This window comes from Amblyomma mixtum, chromosome 7 (genome assembly GCF_055824585.1).
Source record: "Amblyomma mixtum isolate Tamu chromosome 7, ASM5582458v1, whole genome shotgun sequence".
NCBI lineage: Eukaryota > Metazoa > Arthropoda > Arachnida > Ixodida > Ixodidae > Amblyomma > Amblyomma mixtum.
In genome coordinates, this window is record NC_143018.1 from 75,092,277 (window position 1) to 75,111,655 (window position 19,379).

A 19,379-nucleotide genomic window follows, 5' to 3' on the forward strand; every position below is an offset into this window, starting at 1 on the left:
TGAGGAGAATCCGCTTCATCGGTCACAAAATAACTGCAGTGATTTTAACGTAGAAGGCATTTTCCTCGGGATGAGCATGAACTCCTCCTAATTCACCTAAACTTCACATACCCAGCCGCAGTCGTGAATCAGCTGAATGCGCTTGATTTACCAGGGACAGCCAACATATGCACAATAATATAAGTTGCCAGGAACATGGTTCAGCTCCTTGCACGGGCAAATATATTTAAATCGACAGCAAAACAGTTCCACAACCCCTTTCCAAAACAAAATAATAAATCACTGTGTTCTATAGCGAGCCATCAATAGATCAAGACAAGTAGAAAAGGTAAACAAATAGGTGCCGCGAAATCAAGCCGGGTCCTTCGGTGTTTGCGAGCTAGGGGGTTATTAGTTTGTACACTTCCGAGGTTCCTCCATATTTAGACCGTCTAGATATACGGCTCAGAGAGCATAGAGGGGCGATAAAGAAATCCTTCACTTGTAATACACCGCGTCCTCCACCACGTCTTAGAACCTGTTGAGGCCCGTTTACTGAAGATGTGAAGGTTTTCCCTTTAAAGGGCAAGTATACCTCCTTCAGACAAGTGCCTAATGCGATAGTCTGACGGAAGTTTGCTCTATGTGGGTCCAGAACGGAGCGCTCTCATAATAGGGAACGGGCATGGGATACCATGAAGACCGCTCTCACTATTGCTAATATTCTTCCTCGGTTGGCAGAAATTAGTCTGACAGTTTCGTATGAAGGTTATTTGCTCTTTTACTGACTCCATCCGCGTTCTTGGATTGTGCACAGTTTGCCGTGCTGAAGTCGTGGATGGTATGGCTGAACCTGGACCCGCTCAACTTGACGGCTTCCCGGACGGTCAACCCTGTGGACATGGCGGTGCGCCTGGCACTTGACCTGGGCATCCCCGCCGTGTTTGACTTCAAGCTCTCCGATACTGCCTTCATCGGAGGAAAACGGGCCATGCAGGTGTGTACATCCAGGTTAACATTGCGGTTGAAATCACTGTCGGGGCGAAAGCGACTTTAGTCGCCCTCTCCCAGCATAGACTGCCTACGTTCTGAGATTTCCTTCAGTGCTTACGGAACTAGTCTGCCTAAGTTCAAGCCTAGTGCTTCAGTGCTGTTGGTCATGTTTTATAATCCAATGCCTTGTGCAGTTGGCTGGACCCCAGTGAACTGTTGATGACTTCACGCGTTTTTGTAAGGGGCCGTCTTACGTGCACCAGCTATTTTAAAGTTTTCCGAGAAAGCCTGCAGCCACCTAAAAATGACGCCAGTAAAAGGGAAGCTGAAAGCAGCGTTCTGGTAGTACACTACGCAAAACTAGGTAAACAAATAGGCTTCGAGCATGCCAGCGTGATTATCACTGCAAGCAATCCCGGCACCAGACAGGCATTCCTTCGTACATTCCGGACGTAGCGTCCCTTGTCGGAACAGCCAAATCCACATATACTGATGGAGCATGAATTAGGTGCTGGAGTTGATGGCGATTTTAGGAATTAGCCCATCTGCAGTGAAGAGACCTAAACGGGTCAGCGCAGTCAGGGCCTTAGTGCTGCTGGGATTATCACTGCCTTGAATGCTTTGCCTGTAGTCTTGCCAGTAGGACCGGAAATTAGTGATCTCGGACGCATTTGCTAAGATTGCTGTTTTCATCTCTTCGTTTTGACAAAAAGCAATTTTTCGCATTCTTTCGTCCTCCAGTGAGAGGGGCTTGCAAACCAGAATACGCACTGTAGAAATTATGAATTTTTAGATTTGTTTGCATCCCTCACGAAAATTGAAGCTATATCGAAGTAACTGCTGGTCAGCCGATGACGGGATTATTTTATAAATGAACTTTTTGATAATATAGACATTTATGTCTGGTCCCGTCGAATGCATGAGGCATCAAGCAGGGTGATTTCGTCGCCCCCCCCCCCCCCCCCCCCCCCCCCCAAGGACACCATCAGAGTGAAGATGCGTATAATGTAGCAAGAACCTTGTACACCAGATACGGCTGGAAATACGGTTGGGTCAGCTGTATGCAGCTGCGCAGTGGAAGCTACGAGCGCGAGACGCCGGCTTCCAAAATCACGCTGTTCGCAAGCATTCATGATCAGAAGGCCTTTGAGATAGCGGCGTTCGCTCATACCTTTTACTGCATACCCACTGAAGGCTATGCCTAATTATAGCACTCCTTCCATACTAAAAGCCTTCGTCTGTTTGTATGAAGTCTCCTCTCTCGGGCGCGCCTGTCGGATCGAAGTAGATCGGATTTCTTCCGATCGGTCTCTTCCTTCAGGCACCCAAACGAAGGTTCAACTTCAGGCACACACCAGTAATAGAGCATCTCCCTCCTGTAGGCGCCCATCTAACTTCCACTCAGTAACCTCTAAAAGCATCCTCATGCCCTCCTTCACCCTCTAGTAAACTCCCACCCACACTGTGTACCTTCACGCTCCAGAATCCTCCACTATCCACGCGCCCACGAGGCAGAGCAACGAGAAGGCAACGGCGACATCTAATTCAGAGACTCTGTCACATCATATCATGCGATCGCATGTTAATTTTTTCTTAGCAGGGTCTTCTTAGAGCGAGTCCATTAGGGAGGCCATTACGGGGAAAGCTGTCCGGCGTCGGCATATGTTAGAAGCCTCGACTTGCCAACCGCGAAATGCTGCGTTTAGAGGGAGCTTGCCCTGGTATAACACCGGCTAGGAAACAAGCATCGACTATAATCGCACATCGGCTATAAAGAAACACTGGCGCTAAAAACTTGGTAAGGGCACTCAGTGACAGGTGGTAGTGACTGGACTCCAGTGATGGTAGAGGCTTAGTGAAGGTCCAAGTGACGGTGGTGGTCGTAGTGGTAGTGTTGGTGCTCCTGTCTGCAAACCTCTAGTAGAAAGAAAGAGAGGGTAGATAAGAATGCCCTGCTTATCCTTTGCATCAATCCAATCTATCACCTCTTATTTCTTTTTACTCTTAGATGCGCAACCCCTCGGATGTGTACGTTATATGCTACAGTTGATTGTCATTGACGCTGTGGTTCCATGTTATTGAAAGCTTTGCACTGAAAAAAAAATGAACTCCGCAACCGATAAGGGTCAACTCGCTCGACTTTTTTCCGGTCACTCGATAGGCGTAGCAAAGAAACAACTGCGCCTGGGGCGGAAAAACACAGCAAGCGCTTTTTTACTCTATGTGGTCTACAGGAAGTTTAGTGCTTAAGAATGAGGTGTCCGCAAGCGTTAGTTTACGATGTATTTGAATCGTATGAATTTCAAGGCTGCTGCGACAGTTTTGTATCGCATCGACTCGTGCGATGCGATACCGCAAGAAAGCCTTGGTGCCGAGAAATCTAGACCAGCTAAGCGTGACTTCCATTAAATCTCGTTTAACTATGCCTGCATCTCCTGCACTGATGACACCCGACATCACAGAAGGCCATTACTAAAGAGGAAAAAAGAAACCAAAATTATTTTAGAGCTTTATTTACGTTTCTTTTTTATTTACATAATAAGGAATCAGCTTCTAAAACAATTGCAGAGACATGGGAGACTACGCCCTGCAGTGGGCGTTGTCAGGCTGATGATGATGATGATGAAAGCACTATGGTAAAGGTAGAAGAGATGGAGAGCTTCATTAAACACATTTTTCGTTACGCGGCTTGCCGTCTCTGCAGTTCCGGATCAGCGACATGCGGCAACAGTGGTTCGAGCTACGTGAAGCCCTGCTGAGCAGGAATAACGGGCCAAGACTAGTTCGTCGGGTCTACTCTTACCTGCTGTCCTTCTACCCAGGCTACAACTCCGGAAGACATCGGGGTATCGGTGAGACGCTGTACAACTACGATGAAGCATGTAAGCGCATTCTTTAGTTCTTCTAGCTTTATGCACTACTCACTCTAAAGCATGCCCGAGAGCTTGAGCGCTGCTTTTACGCTACCGGTTAACGCATGACGTGATGTCGGCACCGGCCTTCACTGGACTGCCAAGAATAACGCAAATGCACGACACCGGTTGGTGCCGGAGCGCAAGAGAAACTTCGATTTTTGACGCGATAGCTTTAAGGGCCCCCTGTAGCACATAAGCCGGCGTCAGCGCTGGCGTCGTTGGCTGTGCGCGAAAAATGCCTGGAGGAGGGCAACCTCGGGGTCAGGTGGGTCACCCAGTTGCACGTGATGCTTGTTGCGTCGTCACAATCTGCCCACGGGATTGTGAGCAAACTGCCCGCCGAGGCAGAGGGCTGTTCAATGATTGGGCGCTAGAGGTTGCTCGCGAAGAACAGCCTGGGTCTTACAAGCCCCACCGCTGGCAGCACCTTCTATCGCAGGGCAGTGGCGTATCTCTTAACCGCTGCACCACTGCGCCAGGAGCGGCATCAGGACTCCCAGAGGTCTATGGATGTAAAGTAGAGATTGACCAATTCTGCATGTATGGACATTAACGCATTAACTCTATTACGTCATATCCTTATTAAGTGTCCACTGCAGTTTTTTTGTTGTTGTTGTAGTTGCTAAGCAGGGATGTGGACCGAAGTGAACATTGCAAATCGAGCAAGTCTAGAATTTTTTGCGACGGTAACGGTGTGTGCACTTTCCTCTGCTGTAAAACGACGTCCTATTAGCACTCTGGTTTTGTGTCGTGAATGAACGCTTGCTCATTGACCTGCGGACTGAGAATTTTGTCCTTGTTATGTTACGTTAGGAGTGACGAGGTATGTTAAAGTGTCGCTGATTTTCTACTCGACAGAAACTAGTCACAGCCTCTTCGCGAGGGACACCTACTACTCACATTTAGTGAATGTAGAATGGTGCAGACTCTTCTCAGTGGTGCACGTTTCTGTGATGAACAAATTGTAGGTTGACTAAAAAGGCAGAATACACCCGCACCACTGGTGTATCGGGGATGCATGATCGAAAAGAAATATCATCGAAACACGAAGTCATTATGACCACTTTAACTTCCACACGAGTGTCGACGTATTGCCCTAGCATACCTGTTGTTCTGTGGGCGCCAATTCGCACAAAAAACCTTCCTCCCCTGCCTGTAACTTCCAGGCTTAATACTCACTGACATGATTTGGTTAACCACGGCGGCTCAATGGCTTTGTCGTATGGTTGCTGTTGCCAAGGTGGCGGGTTCGCATTCTGGCTTTGCGGCCGGATTTTGGTGGCGCCGAAAAGTAATATTGCCTGTGGACTTCCCCAAGTAGCCGTAATTCGTTCAGAGCCTTCCATAAGGGTCCCTCATACCTCGGCCGCAGTGGTGGCTCAGTGGTTATGGTGCTCGGCTGCTGTCTCGAAAGACGCGGGTTCGGTACCGGCCGCGGCAGTCGAATTTCGATGAAGGCAAAATTCTAAAGGCCCGTGTACTGTGCGATGTCAGTGCACGTTAAAGAACCCCAGGTGGTCGAAATTTCCAGAGCCCTTCACTACGGCGTCGCTCATAGCCTGAGTCGCTTTGGAACGTTAAACCCCCATAAACCAAACCCTCATATCTCGCGCGCAGCATCATGATAATAGCAGGTGATATCGCTTCACCGCCTCTACTTCTTCAGTGCTTTGTGACAGCACATTTCTAGTTTACAAGGGATATGTTTTTTTTTCCAACTTCCTAGCGTGGCATGGGAATAAAAACAGTTTAGTATGAATGTATACCCGCCGTCAAAACTATACAGCCCAAGGGGTTTGCTTTTGAGGCCTGCAGTCAGCCTCGTTATGCATTATCAGCGACCACAATCTCTCGAAAGAGGAATGGCTATGCGTCCTTAATTTTCCCAAGCTTTGGATTGTTAGACGTGCTAGGGGGCCCCGCTAAACAGCTCAGAAGCAAACCCCTTGGGCTGTATACTTTTGACGGGGGCTGTACATGCTTAGCCTACCATCCAACGTATTAGGCACGCCATTTGGGGCACTTCCAAATTAAAAAATCCTCTCCCGACGTCAAATATGCTTGGCGGCTTTGCGGAGCAGACTACAGTGGCCTCTTAACAGAAAATATTTTTTATTGTCTTTGTAGTAAGGTATCACTCCAGCGTGAAAAAATATTTCATTTACATATGCTTTGTTCACAGTTATAACGGCGGTGAGGAAGCACGTGAACGGAAGTACGCGGTTTATTACTGCCACCATTCACGATATGGGCAACTACACGTCCTCGCACGTCACGTCAGGTGAGTACAGGTTTCGCTGAGCGTGATTAAAACACCCTTGCTCAGCCGACGTTCTAATGGAAACTAAGAATGCGTAGGTGCAAACAAACCAGAGCAGTTAGAGCGGATGTCGATGATGAAACGCTGTATATTGTTTAGCTAATACCATGTCCTTCGCCTACGTTTCCAGCTTAACTGTGTGCAAATACACGATATGAGGCGAAGAAAGCACAGAGATGCTTACTCGTTCCAAGTATCGAATTTTGTAGGTAGAACGAGAGGCCTCACCGTTGCAGGCATGCCGCCTTGCATCTCGAACGCCCGTGGAGTGTTCAATTCTAGGCAGTTATCTGGTACAGCTAACCGAACCCTCGTGAGAAAAATTTCGACGAAATTCGCCGGGGTTCTCAGATGCCTTAATTCACACCTTCTTAGCATATATCTTTCCAGATGAAAAGTGGGCCCTGGGCAAACTCCTGTACAACCTGGGCCCAGTTTGTCAAGCCAGTCAATCAATCAAAACACTATTTTATTGCGAAAGCAATACTACGCTCATGAACGGCCTTTCGCGTAGCGGCGGCCGGTAGCCACGTTTGACCTTTAGAATGATCTCTGACGTCATGCCATGCCTAATGACGTCATAGCGTGACGTAATACCAAGGTGAGAGGGGCTACCAAGTCGAGTCGTCGCGCAGCGGCGGCCAGTAGCCACGCGTGACCTGTAGACGCAGCGCACTGCGTTCCTTCTGTTGGAGGTGCTGCGTTCTTTATGACGTCACCAAGGGCACCACCAAGGTACACCACAAGTAGTGCAAAGGCGTAGCCAAGGTGTATTGCTTTCGGAACCTACCAGGCTTAACCAATGCTAAGACCCGCCAATTTTTTCACTTGACATAAGAGCAGAAAAACAGAAGAAAAGAAAAGAAGCTATATTTCGGTGTTCCTTGACAGCACGCTTCCTACAAGACAGAGGTGAACACAGCACATTTCAAGACACAAAGCCAAAAAATTTGAAATAAAGAAAATCAACAATTACACAAAGAATAAACAACCGAATCTCAGTTAATTCCGATTACATTTGACTGCACTAGCTTCCACGACGCCTCAACGCCGTTGGCTGTCTTCCTTCTTGGAATCAAAAGCTTACAGCTTCTTCTTGAACCGCAGTGTGCTCTACACGCAGGTTCTTTGCTTAACGTTCTCCAAATGCTATTGGAACCAATTCGGAATTAGTCATCAGCCGCCTAGTCCGTGAGACGCATTATGCTCTGCGTGAGTTCAGCATACGCAGAATCAAGGGCCACCCTGAACAAAGCACATGATGGTACATAGACCGTGACAATACAGGTCGGTGATGGTGAGGCTCAGCTTTTGCGTTCAAGACACCTGAAGACAGCAAGGAGTAGTCCTAGCTATTGTACAAAGAAATCCAACTAATCGGCTAGAAAATGGTGCGTACACTGGGCTGTCTCTTTAAGCGTACCGCACGCTTGTTAAGTGGCTGGCAGGCATGTGAGCGCATTCCCACGACGTGGACCTGCGAGCCTAGCAACAATACGCACCTGCGCACAGTTTCACGCCAACGCTAGTGCGGTCTGGTAGGCTGTACCCACAAAACTAATACAGCCCCTACCAGTGTTAACTTGGGGTCCAGCTTCCTGGCTGAATTTTGACCGCAAATGTGCTTGAAAATGGGTTCCTTTTTTCTAAATAAATGTCACTATTTTCGCTTGCCCAAGGAAAAATAAAGAAGAAAGCGTGTAGTAGACCATGTACGCAATAAAAAATGTTAAATGCAGTTCATGCTTCTTTATCTAGTGCACTTTCGGTACTTTGGTTGTGTGTTTGAATGTCTTTTACACATAAAAAGCGAATGCATTTAATAACGGTTGTTCAAATTTCTTATTTCTTGTATACATAAATGATATAACGTCAATACCAAACTCCCCTGAAATAATAATGTATGCTGACGACACAAATATCTTCTTCACTGGCACCACAAAAGAGGGCATAGAATCATCAGCTAACAGTTACCTCCTGCATCTTTCCAGATGGCTTAAAAGCAACCGGCTGAGTTTAAACACATGCAAAACCAAATACATAATTTTTAAGCCAGCAAATAAAAGAGACCCCTACTGTGTTCATCTGAAATTTGAGGACACGATACTGGAAGAAGTCACAGAGCAAAAGTTCTTGGGCGTATGGTTTACAGAGGACCTTACATGGAATACTCACGTTAACAAATTAAAAAGTGAGCTATCTCGAGTTACTGGTTGCATGTATAAAATACAAAATATACTACCCACCTGGTTGAAGCAAGCATTATACCATTCACTTTTTTATTCAAAACTCAGTTACGGCATTCTAGTATGGGGAACTACGACAGCTTCAAACTACAACAAACTAATCATGATACAAAAGAAAATATTGAGAATGTGTGAAAACTATATTGGTGACAAACGAGGACTCCGAACAAAACCGCTCTTCATTAAACACAACATGCTTAAAGCAGATCAAGTTTATTATTTCAAACTACTTCAGTGGATTTATAAAAATAGGCTGCACACAATACCCGTAGACAGTTGCACTTCATACCCAATACGTAGACCACACCATCTCAAGCCCGCCACAAGAACTAATTACGGAAGGCAAACATTGAATTATCAAACAATTAACATATTAAACAGTGATCACTTTAATGTACAATACACACAATCCTTCCACAACTTCAAAAAGAACTGTAAAAAGCTATTAGTGGGCAGTGACATTGCATTCTCTTTTTGTTAACTTGCGCTCATCCCTGATAACACATGTAACCTCAGCTACGTTGCATTATGTTATGTTATTTCTATTATTTATGTTATGTTATGTTATTTCTCTGTTCGGTTGTACAATATATTTGCCATTGTTTCAGCATGTACCCTACACATCAGTCTAAACCTTGTTTTTTTTCTGAAATGCTTGTGTGTACTGATCTATTTACTGCAAATGCGATTTTTTTTTCGGACCAATGAATTGTGGTTTTTCTTTTCTTTGATTGGCTTCTGATGCAAGCCAATTTTGTTATTACATAATACGTATTGCTTATGCCTTTTCTTCCTCTTTAAAATATACTATGTTCAAGAAAAACTAATGCTGTGAAGACATGTGATCTAAATAACTGAATTTTTTTTGCTTTCTGTTGTGTGCTAAAAATGTTTAGCAAATATGTGTGTAAATGACACGTTATGCTGCCTTGAACTGTGGGGGCGCAGAGGCTCTGTCAGGCATTTTGCCTTTACCTCTGCCCCCTACACGGAGAGAATCCGTGACACAATAAAGAAAAAAAAAAAATGACGGCCTCTTGACTAGATACTTCTTTGTCCTACTTGGCCTCTGAAGACAATCCTACAACGCAGATTCTTGATTATTTTTGTGCGCAAGGATGCAATCTGCGTGCGAACTGCTACTAAAACAAAGGAAGCCAGTCGAATGCTATCTGGGCACAACTGCAGAGGCGTTCTCGTCTTCGGTACTCTGACACTGCTTTCCTTTCAAATTAAAAGTTGGCGATATGAGCGGAACAACATAAACGTTGCTGATTCACTTGCGTTCAGTTCTTTCATGCTCCGATGGCATAGCTGTCGCTTGCCATTGACAAAGGGGCAGGCAGCAGCTGAGGCAGTGTCATATTCCTGTGACTTGACACGAACACGAGTTGACTCCCGTTGACACGAAATCTACATGCACAATCTCTCTGCCTTCGCCAATAAGCGCCGTGATAAGCCAATCAGCGCCGAGGCGTTGTCAAGGAACAGGCAGAGTGTTCGTGTTTAAACTGCAGATGTGAAAAAAGCGCAAACTTTCAAAAGAGAGTCCTGGGGCCGTATTCTATAAGCTGCCCATTTTGTATTGTCCATTTCGTGTCCATTGGGTCCTCTGTGATTGGTCACTTAGATATACCCACATCTTTCAAGCGTCTGTGGAAAGCTACACGGCCATTGGGAGATTGGCAACCGCACCTCGCCATTGGCTGTATATTGTAGCCAATAGTAGCCAGAGTGGCCCGGTCCGGTCACCTGCTGTTGACAGAGCGCTGCGATCCACCTCATGTCGCAGCCAATGGGGAGGCGGATCGCAGCATTGCGCTTGAACGTCTTTTATCTTTGTTTCACAATCAAGTGCAGGTCACGTTCATCCAGATGTTAGCATTGGTAATGCTACTACGAAGATCGCGACTGCACATCTAAACGCCCCATAATTGTAACGATGGTCGCTAAACTAGACGCGTGTTGTGTTTCCAGAGCAATGGAGTGGCTCCGTGGCCAGATACACCAAAGGAATATACACTGGTGGAAATGAGATCCGCTTTCAGAAAGAGCTGCTTCAAGCCCTTACGGAGTTGCTGGAGTCTTCCGACTTTGGCCCAGACGGGTTACGCGCCCTGCTGTCTTGGAGCTTGCTCCAGGGTTTGAATTCTTATATGTCGGCCGCACATATGGTGCCCGTCGGAATCGACAGTGAGGAAGTCTGCTACGATCACGTCCTCGAGGTCATGGACTTCGCCGTGACCGCCCGCTACCTGAGATCCAGTGAGTTCCATATTTGTAGAAGGGTGCGCATATTCTGTGGCCTTATCGATAAGATATGCTCCCAGAAGAACAGTGCCTTTGTACATGCTGAGCTTCGATTATTTAAAGATAAAAAAAGTTCAATTAATTCTGAAAAGAATTGGTCAACGAGCGAATGCGACCGTCGTGTTCTCGGCGCCGAAAAAACTTGCACCGTTGTGCAACATGGGAAAAACCAACACCAACAAAGCGCGCGGATGCGCAACTAAGCACCAGAAGCCCTACGTCAAGTGCGATGAAGGTGATGTGTATCAAATTCCCTTGTCATGCGGGAAACACTATATCGGCCAGACGTGGAGATGTCTGAACGAGCGCCTAATGGAACACGCTCGCAACGTCAGAAACGGGCAAGGCGGATCGCTGGTTGACCACATTCTCGCATGCAAGTCAAAAACCAGTAAGCCTTTTTTTGATCAAAGTCTGGTAATAGGAAAACGCAGAGAAAGGGTAACGCGCGAGATCATTGAAGCCGAAAAGATGAATAGGTCAGGATGCTCGTGTGTAAGCACACCTTCCATTCTCCTCTCAGATAAAGAGCTCGTTTTTCAGGAATTGATACTGTTCGCACTTGTGATTACTTGTTTTCTGGTGTATAAATGTGATGCTTCAGGAGAATAAAATTTGTTGGAAGTTGGCGCTCGTGGTGTTCGTCTCTCGTCTCTTGTGTCCTCGTCTTTTGCTGCGCTACAGTGTATTGGATCAATTAATTGGACTGCTACCTCCCACTGTGGTCAGTTCGCTCACAATCCTGTGAGCAGGTTGTGGTGACGCCACGATCCCCGCAGGAGACTCTTACGGCACTGTAGTAATTGTCTACCCCAGTAATAAGATGCATAACGCCCCATGTATCCATTCCACTTCCGCTGGCTAACCTGAAGAAACTAGCGCTATTGATTGTTCTCTTTTCCGCTGCTCGACGCAGAAGTCACCAAGGACGCAATGAGGAAAGCAAGGGCCATGTTTTCCAACGTCAGCAACGCCTTCTCACTAACTCTGCGTGACTCCACTTGGTTGAAAAACCCACTGCGCCAAGTTGCCCTGCGAAAACTTGCCAAGATGGAGGCCCGGATTGGAAGCCCTGGCCAAAGACTGGGCAAAGCATTCGTAAATGACTACTACGGTCAGTGCTTCAAACAACATCTTCCTTTCTTGATCTCTCCAGAGAGCATGCTATGGGAAGATCTAAGCCGAATTGCCGTATTTTTTGTTCACAAAGGTACTTCACCCGTTTTGTGTTCGTTCATAGAATGCGAAAGTCAATGTAAAGAAAACAAAAAGGATAATTGTCAAGAAGCGTTCATTCGCTTCCATTAAGCGCAGTGTGTACGCACATTCAGCGTAGAAGAATCTTGACTGAATGATATATACTTTCTTACGCAACGCGTATGAAGTTTTGACTTTTTTTCGACGGGTTTATAGTGCCGCCTCTTTTCCATTTGGTATTAGACGTAAACATGGCAACGCTTATTCAATGAGACGCAATCGCTTGGCTACTCATATCCGTTACTCATTATCCGCCTCCTTATGTCAGTCGAATATTCTATAATAGCATTTAAGTTCGAGCAACGAAACCTTCTTTTGATTGATTGCTTTCGGTGAAAGCGCAGCTGTCGCAAATACAAGCCTGCTAGAAACTTCCAACCATAAGCACCGAGCTGTAAACGAGACATATATCAGATTAAAGCAATGCTTCTACAGTGCGGTTATTTAATTTCTTCTCGACTGAGTCTTCATGAATTCAAAGATCCATGTACATTTTTCTAGAACATGCCAGATATTTTGAACACTGTGCCTTTTAAAAGTAAGCTGTGTATTTGAGACGCCAAGTCAAAGTTGGTAAAATTCAATCTGCTCCACGAAAAATACAGCTCCAGAGAAAAATGTTTCCTTCTTTAGTAATATTATGACGCTTCAATTGCTTGCACCTTTTGAGCTGTAAGAACTCGTAAATAAAGCGCCACTTCTGAATTGCCGTTACATCGTGTTGTTCTGTAACTACATATGTATAAGCGTCAGAGAAGAGCCCTGCGAAGCGTTAATGGGCAAACGCTACGTTGCACCTGATTCGAGCAATGAACAGAAGTATATTACTGTTTTGCTTTGATTGAAGTTGTCCGGCCTCTCTACTGTTTACCTGCAAAGAAGCTCTAACGCTGATATCATTCCTTCGGTATCCGACGATAGTCTGACCGTCTCCAGCCCTTTTAACAGCTTCACCCAGCCGTGATGGCTAAGTGGTTACGGCGCTCGGCTGCTGACCCGAAAGACATGGGTTCGATCCCTGCCGCGGCGGCCGAATTTCGATGAGGGCGAAATTCTAGAGGTCCGTGTGCTGTGAGATGTCAGTGCACGTTAAAGAAATTTTCAAGAAAACTTTGCGCAGAATGACAGAAGACGGAGGGAGAAACACGTGTACACACGTCGCTACACCAACTGGCCCAACGTTCTGCTCTACTACGTTAAAGAACCCCAGGTGGTCGAAATTTCCGGAGCCCTTCACTACGGCGTCCCTCATAGCGTGAGTTGCTTCGGGATGTTAAACCCCAATAAACCAAACCTTTTAACTGCTTAAGCATCAATTTTTGCATGGCAATCGAACATAGACGCTAGGTTGTTATATTGATGTAGTCCACTTCAAGCATCCTCTTGGTGACAAAAATCACCAATCTCTGCTTGCGCAGCGTCTTTTCCGGATATGTCACCGACCGCCCGCTTCCTGGACACATGGCTCAAGGCCCGATCTGCCCGGGTTCGCCAAAAGTGGACGGACCAGACACACGTCTTCTTTAACATGAGCAGGGCGACCGCGTACTACGTGTACGAAGGCAACACCCTGGTTGTTCCAGCAGGCGCCCTGCAGCCCGTCTTCTTCTACAGTGACGGCAACCCGGCTTTGAATTACGGAAGCCTCGGCGAAGTGAGTTTCAATCGAGTGACGTTTATCCCGTCTGGGGGAGCGTCGGTCAGAATCGACAGCCATCCAAGTTTCGCGACCATAGTACCCGAAGTTTTCTACCCTCGCATAACATGCAGTGTTTAGGGATAGCTTCTTTCGAGGGAAGTAGTCGTGAATCAGAATACATGTTAGAAGCCTTTAGAGATAGAGGTAGTGTGTTAAGTTCTACTGGAAGAAAGCGCTGTGCTGGTTGGCACCTCCGCCGGACTCGCCTGACGGCCAGCAGGTTATAATGGGCGCCAAACTCTTCCAAAGCGGTGATATAGCCTTTTTAACACGAATATAATGCGAAACAGCATTGAGGAAAAAAGAAAGAGCGCCCACGTTCTTACTTGTACTGCCGCTCAAACACAATACTTTGACACATTGATTTAATCAGTCGGAGCCAAACTGAACACAAACGCCATTTGAACCAGTATCTCGATCCGTAGCTCATCGACTAGTTGGGATCAGTATACATATTGGTTAGAAACTGTACATAACAGGTAGCCTAAGAATTCTGCACCGGAAAAGAATTCTGCAGCCGGAAACCAAAACACATTATGAAGGACGACTTCAGTATTGCAATGATATCATTTTTTTTTGCTTTGTTCAAAATGGGAATTCTTTCCAAATTAGAGTTTCGACAATATACAAGTGTATTTCAGTACATTTTTATGCTATTTGGGGTGAGGCAGTTGTTTCTTTCTACTCTGCGTAATTCGTATTATAAACGATACGAGGTGTGACGAAAATATTGGAAAGTTGCTTCGAATCGAACGGTACACCATTTAGGAATTTTCGCATTCAACTGATAGATGAAGAAGTGTCTCTAAAGACAGAAATAGAGGCAGCGTATGAACATAACTACCTGACGTTATGAACTGATTTCCTCGTTCCTAAATTTTGAATTATGCCTCCACGTATATCGAATAGATGTGGTCCCAGAATTCAGCATATTAAGACAGGTGACTGTGAAGTAAATTGAAATATATTGTTCTTAGATGTGACTGCATAAAAAATATAGCCGGCATTTTAGTAGTGTGAAGCAGATACGGGATAACTTTTTGTAGAGATATTCGATTTGTTGCTGTCAGTAAAACTGTTCCCCAAGAGATCCAGGTAATGTATTGGTGCCGTCCTCTGCCTTGAGTTACTTAGTTATGCTTGGTTTTAGTGTAAAAACAGCAAAGACATATATAAGTTTTAGGTCAGCAATGACTTTACATCCTTATAGTTCAGAATGACATTTCTTTCATGCTACGACGTCATAGGCACAATTTAACATGAGATTTTTATTCCATATATCCGCGTGTGACACCACGGCCCTCTCGAGCAATCCTGAATTGGTGTGCGAATTTCCATTTCTATTCGTCCGAACGTCCGCACTAGCGCTATACCAGAATACAGCGGAGATTAAGGCAGTGTCATCAGCGTACACAATTGCCTTCAATATATATAACGCTTTTGGCAAGTCAGTAATGTATATGACGATGGGGACAGGCCCAAAGACTGGTTTCTGATGCGCCTTAACTCCGATTACGCCCTACTCTTGTTTTACATGCAGCAATTGAACAGACTGCTTTCTGTAGTTAATAATTACGAAATAAATCCAAGCTTTTTTTAGCGAAAACCGTTTCATTCTTATTTCCGCAATAAGTTCTAGTGATTCATTTTAAAAGAAACCTTTTTAATGTTTAACAATACTCCCGGTACAAATTTGTTATTTTTTAATACCTGATTCAGACGGTTGGAAATTGAGACCACCGCAGCATTATTTCGTCGCTTGCTTTCAAACACATGCCAAATTTTAGAAAGTGTTGTTTCGCGTTCTAAGAAAGCAATTGCGCGCCGAGCAAAAGCTGTTCTAACTGTGCTTGCGCTCACACCAACTGTTTCCATGGACGGCCATAGGAAATCAATGAGCGTTAGCAAAAATTCGAAATTCTCGCAGGGAATTTTACTATCCAGCATCAGGGAGTACGTGGCGGCAGACATGAAAACTGGTTTAGTTTGGTTTATTGGGGTTTAACGTCCCAAAGTGACTGAGGCTATGAGAGACGCCATAGTGAAGGGCTCCGGAAATTTCGACCACCTGGGGTTCTTTAACGCGCACTGACATCGCACAGCACACGGGCCTACAGAATTTTGCCTTCATCGAAATTCAGCCGCCGCGGCCGGGATCGAACCCGCGTCTTTCGGGTCAGCAGCCGAGCGCCGTAACCAATGAGCCACCGCGGCGGGGCAGACATGAAAACTAGATGTGTTTCTTGAAGCTTGATTTGCTCCCTTTCACTTGATAATCTTGCGAAATGTGAAAGCTGCGGCCATGTCACGTTCACAGTCACTGAGCTTTTCAAAAAGACCGATCTCAAGAAATAGGGGGCGCTTTCACCTTTGCGAACCAATCGCGGTGTAGCAAGCAGGTACCGCAAATTTCAGAATCGCAGGGAGCCCGCACATTTCTTTTTGCAAGCGAGTGGCTGCCTTTAAGGTTTTGGGGGTTCTGCTATAATTCAGAACTCACAAAAAGTATACACGGCTCTAACATAAGTCCAAAGTTAATCGTGCTTGCACCAAAAAAGCAGTGAACAAGTCAGTGTCCTGCGTGAACAAGTCAGGCCAGGAGACTGAAACGAAAGTCTTGTTGTGTCCTGTCTAGTTCGCGCAGTCTTTGCTTTTTTCTTGAAATGAACTAAGGTTTTATTTCCTCGTGATACCTGCCTGTCTTCGCTGCAGGCTTTGGCCCACCGCATCATGAATGCCTATGACGTCGTCGGAATAGAGTATGATGAGAACGGACAACTTAATCCCTGGATCACAGCGGACGCCCGAGCCCGCTACATAAACAGCACGCTTTGCCTCCGTGAGTCCTACGCACAAGTGAGTGAGACTGCTCCAGACGTCTATCAATCAGTGACCAAAGCTGCTGTCATACCTCGACATGACCAAGAGGCGTACAGCAAAGTTAGTTTCTACCAGCCCCTTGTAATGGGATAACTCACTTGTAATGAAAGAGGAATGTCGTACAAATCAAAGTTTCTATGACGGCACAAAAATACGATGTAAGGAAAATTTTCCGCAGTAGCGGCGACCATCATTTCATTTCAGAACCATGGCATGCAGGAATTCCCTTTTGATATTTCCTTAGGTGCCTTGCACCACTCGGTCCGAGCTGGCGTTGCTTCCGCAAAGAACATGAGTAAGGCTAAAGTTTCAATGAAACCCAAACGGACTGCAGTCCGCTATCAAGCACACCATGTTTTCTGGTGCCCGTTTCAATCTATACTCGGCGGCAGCTTCTTTTGGCAGTGAAGGCAAGGCTACAAGGGCGAATCGTCCGTAACTGTATCATTCTGCCAAACTGCTTGGGCGCGTGACAGTGAGCCTGGCCTCCTGATGACGTGGTCACTCCTCTACTGCTGTAGCTGGCGCCATCTATTAACGTGTTCTTTCATGATTACGCTTCTGAGAAAACTTATAAGCACAAGTGAGAAACGACACATAGAACGGATGCGCGAACTGTCAACTGAATTTTTTTCCACAGTACATACGTATATAGGCGTTTCAAGCTAAAACAAAATTCCAAATCGCAGTTAAGGTGTCATTTTTTTATCATATCGACAGGCAAAATCCGTTTCTTGCACTACGGACCCGACTGGTGTATTTACGTTTTTTTTTACTTTTTCAGAACACATTTTCTTCCCTCTAAAGTATAATGCGAATGCGTTAGATGTCTCATGGACACAACACGTGACGTCGACCAAAAAGCGGCGGTGTTACAAAACTCACGGTTGGTCGAAATGTACTGACGTCATTAAAGGCGGGGAAAATGCGAAATGCTAACCGGTAACAGTCAGTGGTAGCACTTAGAACTGCACCAAATATAAAGAAATAGAAGCGGAATAGATTCAAAAAAAATTTTGAGTACAATTAGAACGAAATTCTAATATAAATGGAATAGAGTTGCAATGCTTTCATAACAATGGCACGTAAGCTTCGTAAATGCCTCAAGTAAATTTTTGGGGTGCGCCATACCGCTCCGCACTTTTGGTGAAATTTCGATGGTGTAGTTAATGCTGATGCAAATCGTCTATTGACGGTCAAAGGAACCAAGCGGCAGAAATCAGAAACACACAATTCTAGCAGAAATTTCTTTTGTGGTACCTTGTGTCTGCCCATCGCGCTACACGTATCTCCTGGGAGAAAAAAATGGCCTGGCTTAGCTTATGGTTAAGCCTAGGATGCGAAGCTAGGCCGCCGGCGGAGGCTGCGCGTCCGCAAGCGAGCGCACGAGTTGAGCCCCAGCTTTCACAGCTGTTGTGACGTCAGCGCCCCTAGCGGAAGGAGCGGGAGTTAGGCCGCCGGTGGAGGCTGCGCGTCCGCAAGCGAGCGCACGAGTTGAGCCCCAGCTTTCACAGCTGTTGTGACGTCATATCACGTGGTGCGCCGATGAAGGTCAAGTGGTAGCTACGCGGCCGCGCGCGGCGCAGCAAGGAAGAGCTCGGTTGTGCGGCTAGTATGCTTCGCATAAAAGCGTATCTGATTTGGCCTACCGCAGGCGGGACGCTCGATTCCCAAAGACTCGAGTCTCGACGACCTCGTGGATTCGGAGAATATAGGGGATACTGTGGGTGCTGCGACGGCCTACCGGGCGCTCCGGAGCCTACCCAGCGACCAGCAAACTCAGACGCTCCCAGGCCTCAACCTTACCGCCGATCAACTTTACTTCGTAGGCCGTTGCATGACGCTGTGCAAACGGGACAGCCGCAAGTCCAGTGGGCGCTACGCGAGCCCCCGGGCGCGGTGCAACGTGCCTGCGATGAACATGGCCGCCTTCTCTTCGGCTTTCGGCTGTCGCATCACAGCGCCTATGGACCCATATTCCAAGTGCTCCTTCTGGACGTAGCTGCCCCGCCACAAAGCAACCGCGAGACCTTTTTCTAATAGCACAATCTCTCCTTGTCTATAATACCTTGTTGAATGATGCAAAAGCTCTAATAAAAGTACTGGTTGGAACGTTGCGTGAGCGTGTCGGTTAGTTAGTGCTTTCCGGGATCTTTCGCACCAGTATGGTCTCCCATTCGGCTGCCGCTACCATGTCTCAGCCGCAATTGCGTGGCGGTGCTCCGCGACTTAATAGCGGTTTCATACCGGGCACCATTTTGATGTAGGTTGCAGTCACCACGTCGAGGACCCCAGCGAAACCTAGCGGTTAGACTTTGGAGCGCCGCAGTGGTGGATACCGACAAGACAGCAATTACAGCACGTTTCTCACTTCGCCAGCAGTCTACAGGTACTATGCGCTACAACTAAAACTGAGCCCACGAGCTGTGACAAAACTTGTGCTTGCCCAATCATGAAATTTCAAATGGCTACAAACTATGCGCAGATCTTTCACGTCCTAATGAATATGAGTGTTTTATTGTATTATTCATTGCAGCGTTGGTTTCAGCGGCCGCTGAAGCATGAGGGACTCATCGCTAAGTATACCTTTGTCTTTAGTAGTAGGCCGTTTAAACCAACCACCTGAAACGCTACTAATTTAGAGCTGCTTAAATGCTTAATATGTCCACGAAAAATTACCGTCCATATCTTAAACTGCCTATACAGCTAACACTGGTGCGTTAATGCGGCGCACTGATTGAAACGCGCAGCAAAGGGGACGGGTTGAAGGCTTTACAGAA

General features: G+C 46.3%; 3 protein-coding genes across 3 annotated transcripts in view; all 3 read left to right on the forward strand.

Annotated features, from left to right (window-relative positions):
* The window catches only part of LOC149336536 (uncharacterized), a 53,116-nt gene extending 49,245 nt beyond the window's left edge, over nt 1-3,871 (forward strand). Inside the window, exons 12-13 of the mRNA XM_089554164.1 lie at nt 797-976; nt 3,677-3,871. Of these exons, the coding sequence (XP_089410290.1) occupies nt 797-976; nt 3,677-3,871 (375 nt within the window). The remainder of the gene's footprint in view (nt 1-796; nt 977-3,676) is intronic.
* A 2,263-nt stretch (nt 3,872-6,134) lies between these two features.
* On the forward strand, nt 6,135-15,453 carry LOC149336537 (neprilysin-1-like). The gene is made up of 5 exons (XM_089554165.1): nt 6,135-6,168; nt 10,431-10,718; nt 11,680-11,877; nt 13,439-13,674; nt 15,439-15,453. The coding sequence occupies exons 1-5, from the start codon at nt 6,135-6,137 to the stop codon at nt 15,451-15,453; spliced, it is 771 nt and encodes a 256-aa protein (XP_089410291.1).
* Nucleotides 15,454-16,449: 996 nt separating this feature from the next.
* On the forward strand, nt 16,450-18,667 carry LOC149336538 (endothelin-converting enzyme 2-like). The gene is made up of 2 exons (XM_089554724.1): nt 16,450-16,575; nt 18,254-18,667. Exons 1-2 carry the CDS (start codon nt 16,450-16,452, stop codon nt 18,599-18,601), a joined length of 474 nt encoding a protein of 157 aa, XP_089410850.1. The 3' UTR covers nt 18,602-18,667.
* The last annotated feature ends 712 nt before the right edge of the window (nt 18,668-19,379 follow it).

What these genes read in the sequence shown, in the direction of transcription:
- LOC149336537 (XM_089554165.1), top strand. Translation starts at nt 6,135, where the DNA reads ATGGGCAACTACACGTCCTCGCACGTCACGTCAG. An exon ending in CGCCCGCTACCTGAGATCCA is followed by an intron (nt 10,719 to 11,679) that starts GTGAGTTCCATA and finishes TGCTCGACGCAG; the next exon opens with AAGTCACCAAGGACGCAATG. An exon ending in ATTCGTAAATGACTACTACG is followed by an intron (nt 11,878 to 13,438) that starts GTCAGTGCTTCA and finishes CTGCTTGCGCAG; the next exon opens with CGTCTTTTCCGGATATGTCA.
- LOC149336538 (XM_089554724.1), top strand. Translation starts at nt 16,450, where the DNA reads ATGAATGCCTATGACGTCGTCGGAATAGAGTATGATGAGAACGGACAA. An exon ending in TCCGTGAGTCCTACGCACAA is followed by an intron (nt 16,576 to 18,253) that starts GTGAGTGAGACT and finishes GGCCTACCGCAG; the next exon opens with GCGGGACGCTCGATTCCCAA.